Source organism: Triticum aestivum, chromosome 3B, assembly GCF_018294505.1.
Source record: "Triticum aestivum cultivar Chinese Spring chromosome 3B, IWGSC CS RefSeq v2.1, whole genome shotgun sequence".
Lineage (NCBI taxonomy): Eukaryota > Viridiplantae > Streptophyta > Magnoliopsida > Poales > Poaceae > Triticum > Triticum aestivum.
The window spans coordinates 762,606,816-762,617,076 of NC_057801.1; the positions used below are offsets into that span (position 1 = coordinate 762,606,816).

At 48.6% G+C, this 10,261-nt stretch overlaps 1 protein-coding gene across 2 annotated transcripts; it reads left to right on the top strand.

The window, feature by feature from the left end:
- The first annotated feature begins 6,309 nt into the window (after positions 1–6,309).
- Positions 6,310–8,554, top strand: LOC123066412 (F-box/LRR-repeat protein 13). Of its 2 annotated transcripts, none has more exons than XM_044489499.1 (3): positions 6,310–7,469; positions 7,590–7,724; positions 7,936–8,554. In XM_044489499.1, exons 1-3 carry the CDS (start codon positions 6,417–6,419, stop codon positions 8,350–8,352), a joined length of 1,605 nt encoding a protein of 534 aa, XP_044345434.1. In that variant the 5' UTR covers positions 6,310–6,416; the 3' UTR covers positions 8,353–8,554. The 2 variants fall into 2 exon arrangements, with proteins under 2 accessions (XP_044345434.1, XP_044345435.1); XM_044489500.1 differs by having other exon boundaries at positions 6,310–7,466.
- The last annotated feature ends 1,707 nt before the right edge of the window (positions 8,555–10,261 follow it).

Sequence of the window (10,261 nt, forward strand, 5' to 3'; positions counted from 1 at the left end):
TCTGGCGCGGTACTACCGCACTCGCTGCGGCACTAAAGTTTTACTACCGCTCCCACCACGGTACTACCGTGACCCCGCACGGTACTACCGCGACATGGAGCGGTACTAAAATTTTAGTACCGCAGGCTCTGGCAGTACTACCGTGGATCACATCTATCTCATGGCAACTTTCAAGTATTCTTTCTATTTGTTTCTTGTCCTTTGCAGTGGTCTTTGCATTGATCCTTTTCGCTTGTCGTGGGTGTTTTTGCATTTTTGTCTCAGGTGGTGGCTCTCGCCATTCCAATCCCAGCCGTGACACTGGTTCCAAGCGTCTGCGCAATCCAGGTGAAGCACCAGAGGGCTCCACTGCCCCCAAGCGCCATGTCAATACATCCTCTAGTAAGCACAAGGAACCCAACAAGAGCATAGACGAGATACCCCAATCTGAGTTCGTCCGTCTCAGGAAGCTCAACCCGTATGTGCGTCCCCGTGCTACTGTCAGAGGTTGTGAACTGTTTTGGAACAAGCAACAGACTCTCACTTATCTGGATGTCATCAAGAACAAGCAGAATACCTACATGGATGTCAAATGGATAGAAATGCATCACCTGAGGAAGGACAAGTTCCATCAGTACTTTGTAGAAGCTCTGGATTTGGTGGAGCAGTTTGGTATTGAACATGTGATCTCTTTTCACCTTGACTATGATCCTGAGCTTGTTTGTCAGTTCTTTGCCTCAGTTTACTTTCACCCCGATGAGGAGCGGAGGATGACCTGGATGTCCAATGGACGTAAGTTGACTGCTACCTGGAAGGAGTTCATGGATTTGCTCCACGTTCCTGATGACGGGCTCGACACTCCCGTGGGTGTTCGCCCCCATGGTAATCCTGAGTCTGCTAACAAGGACAAGCTTCAGCCCTACTATGTTGAGAAGGCGCTTCCCAATGGCAAGACAGGGTGGGTGCTCAACTCCTTCCTGGATATCATGTATCGCATCTTCCGCAACTCTTTGTTCCCTTGCATTGGTGACAAGGACAAGGTTCATGCCTATATGGTGGATATGATGCTCTTATGCGAGGAGGCTCGTGTGTCTCAGACTCAGCCACTTGATGTCTCACACATCATGGTGTGAGCTTCGGTTTGCAGTGTTCAACCGCAAGGTGCCTATCTATGGGCCCTATCTGTTTCTGCTGATCTCGAAGACTTGGGAGAAGATGTTCCCTGGTGAGGAGTTCCTTGCTCCAGACTGGATTCGACATGATCCCATCTGTCTCCGTGTCAAGTCCAACTGGGCCAACACTACTACTCGTGTTGAGGCGTCCGCTGCTAGGGCTGCTATTGATGAGGAGGATGCTGGCGCAGAGGATGTTGCTGAGGACCGTGCTGCCAGGTCCTCTAATAGTTCCTCTATGCCCTCGTGGGCCAAGAAGCTGAAGGACAAGATGAAGACTCTTTTCTGCATGCAAGCTAAGGGCCAGTACATGACTCACATGGCATCCAAGGAGAGTTGTCGCCGGGACAAGAAGATCTTACAGCTATATGGCGAGGATGTGTCTGGCGGTTTTGAGGATCGCATCACCCCAGAGGCCGAGTGGATGGAGAAGCAAGGCTACAGGTGGACTGATTCTAAGGAGGACGTCGAGGAGACCATCCCTGCTGCCGAGGAGTCCGACGGAGAGGGTTGGGATGAGTTCCCTGCTTGAGCCACCCCTTGTGTGTAGGTGTCCTCTCTGCCTTTTTGGCGTCTCAACGCCAAAGGGGGAGAGAGTGTAGGGATTTGCGAGTCGTGTGTCGTCGTTCGTGTTCGGTGTGTTTGCTGCTTTCTCGTTTGAACCTCGTTTCAGTTGCTTTGGGTTGCTTTACTTCATATGGTGTAAGACATATGCACTCTATCTATCTTAGCAAGCTTGTGATAGATTGTGCTACCTTTGTGCTATGCTCTGCTTAGATGTTAGTTATCATGCCTTTGTCTCTAAAATATAGGGGGAGTGTTGATCCTAGGTTGTTTGCTATGCAGTCCAAAGCATCTATCTAGATTGCACACATCTAGGGGGAGCCCGTCTATATTCTAGAGAGGAGGGGTTTGCCTGTGCCCTATATTATCTCATCTATGTGCAAATCCCGTATTGTCATCAATCCACCAAAAAGGGGGAGATTGTAAGAGCATATTTATCCCTTAGGTGTTTTTGGTGATTGATGACAATGCTTTTGCGGACTAATCGTGTGCCTTGAGTTTCTCAGACGCTTCATCGCTAGGCATGAGACGATTCGGTGCCCCTCGAAGACTATTGAAGACGGCGTTGCTCTACGTTTCTCTTTGGTGGATTTGAGTCGTAGGAGAGCCGTACTATTAAGAGGGGGTCCGCGTCGGAAAGGTTTGGGTGGAATCAACACGTACACGTTTCCTTCCTTGCCTCCACCTTTCCCTTGCACTTTGGAGCGTTTCTCCGTTATCCTCGTTATGCTTGCTCTGACGGCTACTGCTGTTCTTGTGGTAGTACTGCTCTATGGAGCGGTAGTACCGCAAGCACATGCGGTAGTACCGCTGGGGTTCACGGTAGTACCGCTCCTCTGGAGCCTTAGTACCATGGCTCCCAGGCCTAGTGCTGCTCCGATACGGTAGTTGGGGCGGATGTAATTTTTTACATCCGCGCCCACATGGTAGTACCGCACGTCCAGCGCGGTAGTACCGCGGGAGGCCACGGTAGTACCGCTCCCCTGGAGTCGTAGTACCGTGGCCCTCATACCTAGTACCGCTGCATCGCGGTAGTAGGAGCGGATGTAATTTTTTACATCCGCTCCTCAACGGTAGTACCGCGCCTCACGCGCGGTAGTACCGCATCGGAGTTTTTGCACTATTTCATTTTCAGCGGAAGTAGGCACGGATGTATTTTATTTCATCCGCGCTCTTCGTAGGCTTCGACTTTCCTGCCTTGCGGTAGTACCGCAAGGGGGAGCGGTAGTACTGCACTCAGTCAGGCAAGTCCCGGCCTCTGCTGCTGCCGCGGAAGTACCATGGTCCTCCACGGTAGTACCGCGTGGCCTTGCGGTAGTACCGCGCTCCTGGAGCGGTAGTACCGCATGTCGCAGGCTGAACATGTGGATAACGGTTGGATCTCTTCCATGACTATAAAAGGGGCGTCTCCTACCTCTAGTTGACTACCTCTTCCACCTCCAAGCTCCATTGTTGCTCCAAGCTCCATTTTCGCCCGATCTCTCTCCCTAGCCAATCAAACTTGTTGATTTGCTCGGGATTAGTTGAGAAGGCCTCGATCTACACTTTCACCGAGAGAGATTTGATTCCCCCCAGTTATCCCTAGCGGATCTTGTTACTCTTGGGTGTTTGAGCACCCTAGACGGTTGAGGTCACCTCGAAGCCATACTCCATTGTGGTGAAGCTTCGTGATGTTGTTGGGAGCCTCCAATTGTTGTGGAGATTGCCCCAACCTTGTTTGTAAAGGTTCGGTCGCCGCCTTCAAGGGCACCAATAGTGGAACCACGACATCTCGCATTGTGTGAGGGCGTGAGGAGATTACGGTGGCCCTAGTGGCTTCTTGGGGAGCATTGTGCCTCCACACCGCTCTAACGGAGACGTACTTCCCCTTAAAAGGAAGGAACTCCGGTAACACATCCTCGTCTCCACCGGCTCCACTCTTGGTTATTTCATGCCTTTACTTTTGCAAGCTTACTTGTGTTGTATCTATTGCTTGCTTGTGTGGTAGTTGTCATTGCATCATATAGGTTGTCCACATAGTTGCATTTCTAGATAACCTATTTTGTTGGAAGGTTTAAATTGTTAAAGACAAGCTTAAAATTGTTAGTTGCCTATTCACCCCCCCTCTAGTCAACCATATCGATCCTTTCACACAGGAATGGGCCTCTGTTGGGCTGTGCCACGTGTCGTATCATAGGCGCCTTGGGTCCAATGAGTGGATGACATATGTCCCAACGGTGAGCCGACACGTGTTTCCTCCAGCCAATGATGATTTTACACGTGGAAAATCCCCATTGGTCGGGGCTGTTAACGGGTTATCGGATCCAAAACCCGACCCGATAGCTTAACGGCGTTCCGTTATGGTGGATGCCACGTGTCGGTCACCCTTGACGAAAGCACTTCTGTGATGCGCGATTTATCGTCATGGAAGTGGACACTTCCGTGATGATAATTTTGGTAATGTCACGGAACACTTCTACGACAACACATGTATGACTATCTTGATTCTGTCATAAAATCGTCATGGATGTACATGCATGACAAAAAACACAACCTACTATGACAAACACCTATCATCACGGAAGTGTATTTTTTTTTGTAGTGCTTGGTCGTGTCACACAATAGTTATCTCCGTTTTGGAGCTTCGGTCATACTCACGGTTTGGGTAGAACTCAAGCATGTGAATCCCTGGACTTCTCTGCGGCATAGGGAACTGTCATGTTGATCACCCTTTGCCAGCATATCTCGTGAAGTGTGCTAATTGTACAAACATTAAGAGGCTTTCATTCATATATGGGTAACTTGGTGCATCTCTACGGGGTTAAATCTATTCGAATAGACGTGTTTGCAGTGATGGATGACTTGGAGATAACTGGTTGATCATAGAAAAACTTTAATAATTACTCCCTCCATCCCATAATATAAGAGCCTTTTTGGCACTACACTTAATAAAAGTTGCCAGGATAAGGGAGGATTCATGATGGTGTATTGTTGTGGTGCTTAGCTAGATGGACCCATGTGTGCTCTCTTACCCCATGTCACAAACTCTAGTACACGTAGCTTAATTTAGTAGTCGACTATAGAGTATGCTAGCTTTTGTTTTAATCAAACCCACATATATCCTCTCATTTGATACCGATGCATACCTGTAGTTAGTTCTGGTGTAAGTCTTGCGAATACAGTTGGGTACTAACCTTGATTTATTTAATATTTTGATCTGGATGTTGCAATTCAGATTGTGGCATTTGGAATAGGTGATCTCTAGTGGTGAAGGACGACATTAAGGTAGTGGTATAAGAAGGGTTATGGACGCCATAAGCTTTTCTTAAGCCATCTTCAGGCATTTGGTAAGTTTACATGTCTAATGTATATTCTCGTTTCCGTTGTATGAGTTGCAACTTGGTTATGAGACCTTTGTTTGTATTGTTAAATTTTCTCATTTCAGGGTGTTGTACATGTGTAGTAGTTCTATTGTATAGTTGTTTGTGTCATCACCTGTTGTTCTTACCCACACAGAGTGCATGTTGCATGTATGGATATAACATGCACATTCTACGGAGGGTTTGTAATCATTGATATGAATTTGCTAGTGAAATGATTAGATTTGTATATCTCTTATGCCAGGTACCAACATTCATTCACGATACCTTATTACAACGATTGAGTGTAGGATATAACACCTTTATAAGCCTACAACCCACTCACGCACTCTACGGCTCATGAAGTCTCAACCCAAAATGTAACACACCCACGACCCACTCTTCCTGCCCCTTTTTTTGTCTTGGGCCTGCTCAAGTTTTCGTGCTACTAAATAAGGGTCAAATTTCATGACTGGTGAAGAGGAGGCCGAGTATCTCTGATCTTAAAGAGTCAAGCCTCCAGCTGCTTGCTCCTTCCCAACACGGTCTTAGTCGCACCATAATACATCTAGACTCAACACTTTTCTTGCTCCAAGACCACCATCTCCTTCGCCTTAACCTTCCTCTTCCCTGACGACACGCTCGATAGTAACAAAGTACTGCTACTGACATAGATCATCATCCATGATCGACAAAAAGCACTTAAAACATAGCGTGCAACCCATCAGGACCCTGAGCGTTCATAACTCCTATGTTGAAAAGAGCCTTGGATGCCTCCTCTGGGATAAGTGAGCCATTAAGTTTATGTTCACGACATGGGTAACCATAGACATCACCTAATCAGTTGCGCTAGTATCTGGTTCTAGTACCTTAGACTGAACAATGCGATAAATAATTCATCACCAAATTGTTTAAATCATACGTTCCTATCAAACTCCCATGCCATCAAGTAACTTCTTGGTATCATCACATATTGTGCGCATTGTCGTGGATTGGTGGGACAAGACGTGTTACCCCTCCACAGTCAATTGGCATGTCTGTGTTGAAGCCAAAAAAATCTTCACTTGCTCCACAATATTTTTCTATGGTGAGTTGCAAAGTTAATACTGAGTATTTTCCACTGCAAAAAAAGGTTAGTATTGAGTATTTGATATTTTTTTTCTCTCGAGAAGTTTTTTTTAGGGGACTTCTCTCGAGAATATTGAAACTCTTTGTTGAGTCGATCCTGTATAACCGGCCCAGGGATGATACCTGATCCCAACGTTTGGCCCAACATCTCTGCCCACCACCACTCTGCTACCATTCTGCTCCTCCCCCAAACCGAAACCCTCGCCGTCGCCCTTCTCCCCCTCCTCCGGCGGCCATGGACGACCAGCAGCTGCTCCTTGGCATCTCCAGGAGCGATATGCTCGCCAGAATAGAGCGTTGCGGCCGGGATCCTGCGATGCTGGACCTCGGCTCAAACATGCTGCTCCACTTCGCGTACGAGTACCTCCCGGACCCGCCCGTCTCCCCCACCGCGCCCCTCTCGCTCGCCGGCGCCTCGTGGGTACCCGACGGCGTCGACCGCATCAGCCGCCTCCCCGACGTGCTCCTCCGCGACATCATCTCCCGCCTCCCTGCCAAGGACGCCGCGCGCACCCCCGCCCTCGCCTCGCGCTGGCGCCCACTCTGGCGCTCGGCGCCCCTTGCTCTTGTCGACAGCCATATGCTCCCGGACGGCGGCGCCTCCGGGCCGCTCATCATTGGCGCTTCCTCTCCCCGCGCCGTCACCGCCGCGGTGTCCAGCGCCCTCGCGGCCCACCCGGGGCCCTTCCGCTGCGTCCACCTCACCTGCAGCACCATGGACGAGCACCGAGGCGAGATGGCGCGCTGGATCGACACCCTCGTCGCCAAGGGGGTCCAAGATCTCGTCTTTGTCAACCGCCCTTGGCCGATGGACCTGCGCCTCCCCGCCACGCTCTTCAGCTGCGCCTCCCTCACCCGCCTCTATCTCGGCGTCTGGACACTTCCAGGCACCGCAGCCGTGCCGCGCGGCGCCAGCTTCCCCAATCTCCGGGAGCTCGGCCTATGCATGACTGTCATGGAGGACCATGCTCTGGCCTTCTTGCTCGAAAGAAGTCCCGTCCTGGAGTTCCTCCTCATCATGTGGAGCCAGACCGGAGCGCGCCTCCGACTCGTCAGCCACAGCCTGCGGTGTCTTCAGCTGGGCTATACCCACTTGGAGGACATCGAAGTGGTGGATGCCCCTCGCCTGGAGAGGCTCTTCCTGCGAAATGTATCCTTGCCTGGAACCGGCAAGTTCACCATGAACAGCCCTTCCAGGATCAAGATTGGCCGTGCACCCAACCTGCGTGTGCTGGGATACATTCAGCCAGGACAGACAGAGCTGGGGATTAGCAACACCGACATCGTGGTAGTAGATCCTACTAATTTAATTTGCATATGTAACTGACTAACTGTGCTGTGTCAATTGATATTGCCAATGTATGATCTGACTTAGTTTCTCTGTCCTTGGTGTTGGGATGCATTGCAGGCTAGGAGCAAGGAGAACATTGTCCCTAGTGTCCAGATTTTGGCCATAGAGGTGCAGTTTGGTGTCCGCAATGCTGTCAAGAAAGTGCCCGGCTTTCTCAGATGCTTCCCCAACCTGGAAACGCTCCATGTCCATGTAAATTTGGTTAACTTAACTAGATACAGTTGTTGCATTGGCAATTTTAGAATACTAGTCACTATGTTTTAAGTACCTTCTCTGTCCCGAAATAAGTGTCTCTGATTTAGTACAACTTTGCACGGTCAGAACTGTGAAATTAATCATATAACTATTGGCCTGCTCATAGATAAGATACCTGAACTATGTATGCTACCATTTTCATCTGCAGTCCCCCCGCATATCTGAAAAGTCCACCGGCAAGGTCAATCTGAAGTTCTGGCAGGAGGGCGGTCCCATGAAATGCGTGGTGCAGAGCATGAAGAAGGTGTTCTTCTACGAGTTCCAAGGGTCGAGAAGCGAGGTTGCTTTCCTCAGGTTCATTGCGGAGAGAGGTCGGGTGCTGGAGCTGATGGTGGTCGTGGTGGCCAAGGCATGTTTCTCCTCGGTGGATGATGATGTGAATGTGAAGCTGAAGCCTCTGACGGGTGCGAAATGGAACAGCAAAGCTTGCAAACTACAGATCATCGAGAGCCCACGCACTGATGTCGCAGGTCCACTCTGCAGGCACAAGATAGCTTCTGATTTTGGGTGGGCTGACCCTTTCGACCTCAGGTACTACAAAGAAGAAAGGATCTCTGTAAGTTAGTTGATACCACCAAGCCGTCCCTCTTGTACTGCATGCATGACTGCTAGTTCTTCAGCCAAAAAACCTTTATTTCTCTTGGCATGCTTTCTGGATGTGGTGTTACATGATGAGGTTGTTGGTGCCAAGAAGTCTTGTTTGGCTGGATTGCTGGTGGGAGTAACGGATTGAATCGGATAAATTGTTTTTACCAATAATTTCTTCATGTTGTTTTTCGTTTTACCTTGCTGTCAATTGTGTGCAGGGCTATCTAGTACAGTACTACTCTAGTAGTCTAATGTGGCCTTTCTGGTTTGTCCAACTACAATATTCATTTGTGTTGTGAAGTTGTTGTAGTTAGCATGAATCAGCTTGGTATGCATTAGCGGTTGGCGGCGTGCATTGTTGCAAAGGCTCGCTGCGCCGGCGAGTTAGGAGTGGCCTTGAGGGCGGGCGTTATTGCGCACCGTTTGTTTGTTAGACTGTCAGTTAAGTGTGCATGCTGATAGACGAGTTCAGCTGTGCTGCCAGAGAGGAAGCAGGAAGGTGTTGCTTACAAATGTATTTCCTTTTTCGGGTTAAACTATTATTGCAAATGCATTGCTGCTGCCAGAGACATTGCAAGTTGCTCAAACTGAACACCAGGGATCTGAACACTGTTCAAGTTGTAACAAGCAACAAGCAGGACATCTTGACATTGTTCAGCTGGCAGTTGCAAATGTATCTCCAGCAAATTGAAATCTCACTCTGCTTCGGCGTGATTCCCTTCGTAGAATGCTTCTAAACTTTATATATCCATCTGAATTCCAGGGAAAAAAAGAAGCTACCATAGTCTTCTTCTTTCTCTGGAAGCACAACACGTCAGACATCATCTGATCCCCTTTACCCATCCATGGAATTAGCATAATTCTACAAACCAGCATCTGAAGGTTGCTGTTAAACACAAATCTTGAAGCCAAGGTCAGAATGGACTCGGAAGTTGCATCCATGTCGAGGTCTGAGTACAAGTACAGTTTTTGCCTAGTTTAACTAGTACATGGCCCCTGGTTTTTCTGACCTTCTGCTGGCTCAGCAATGTGATAAACACATGGCTTCCGCCGTGCGTGGGAGAATATATATGTTCCTAACTGGACTCACATTCAGCTTTAAAATGATTTGATAAAGCTGAGACATCAAAAAGTTTGCTGCTCCATGCTCAGGCTCCACATTTTCGCCCTAAAAATCTCACCCTTAGTCAAAGAGGTTGTCATCACGCTCATTCCCTACGATTATGTTGTGCATAATAACACAAACAGTCATCAGCGCCCACATCTTCTGAGTGCTCCATGTTCTAGAAGGGTGCCCAACAATAGCCAATCAAGATTGGAGCACAACAAAAGCACGCTCCAGATCCTTCTTAGCACTCCTTTGTTGTTGGGCAAACCTAACCCTCTTCTCACCACCGGCTTGGAGATTGTCTTCACAATAGTCGACCACTGAGAATATATACCATCAGCTAGGTAGCATCCTTGTTGTATTGGTGGCCATTGACCACAAAGTTGACATCTGGGGAGTTGCCTTTTGAAGGCCTTGCAAACACTGAAGACCGCTAAAGCATGTTGACGCCATTGTGAGAGCCCGCAATTCCAAAAAAGAGTGTGAAATCAAGAGATCTTATGATGTCACAGCTTCAAGTATGACCATGCAAGCTTTAACATGCCCCTTAATTACATTGTTCTTGCCAAGCAAATGGGCAGTTCTTCCACTCTCAGTGCATACAATCAATGCTACCAAGCATTCCGGAAAAGCCTCTCGATTCATTGAGCGCCAAAAACCAGGTTGTACCGCAGCAATTGGTTCTCTCATGTGCTCCGGAACAAACACTGAAACCACAGCTTTGCAGAACTTATACAATGATGCAAAGCACGTGGAATCACTCATGCGGACATACTCA

Excerpts from the sequence above, each read along its gene's own strand:
- LOC123066412 (XM_044489499.1), top strand. The coding sequence starts at position 6,417 with ATGGACGACCAGCAGCTGCTCCTTGGCATCTCCAGGAGCGATATGCTC. Across the intron at positions 7,470-7,589 it reads TTAGCAACACCGACATCGTG|GCTAGGAGCAAGGAGAACAT; the intron begins GTAGTAGATCCT and ends GATGCATTGCAG. Across the intron at positions 7,725-7,935 it reads TGGAAACGCTCCATGTCCAT|TCCCCCCGCATATCTGAAAA; the intron begins GTAAATTTGGTT and ends TTTCATCTGCAG.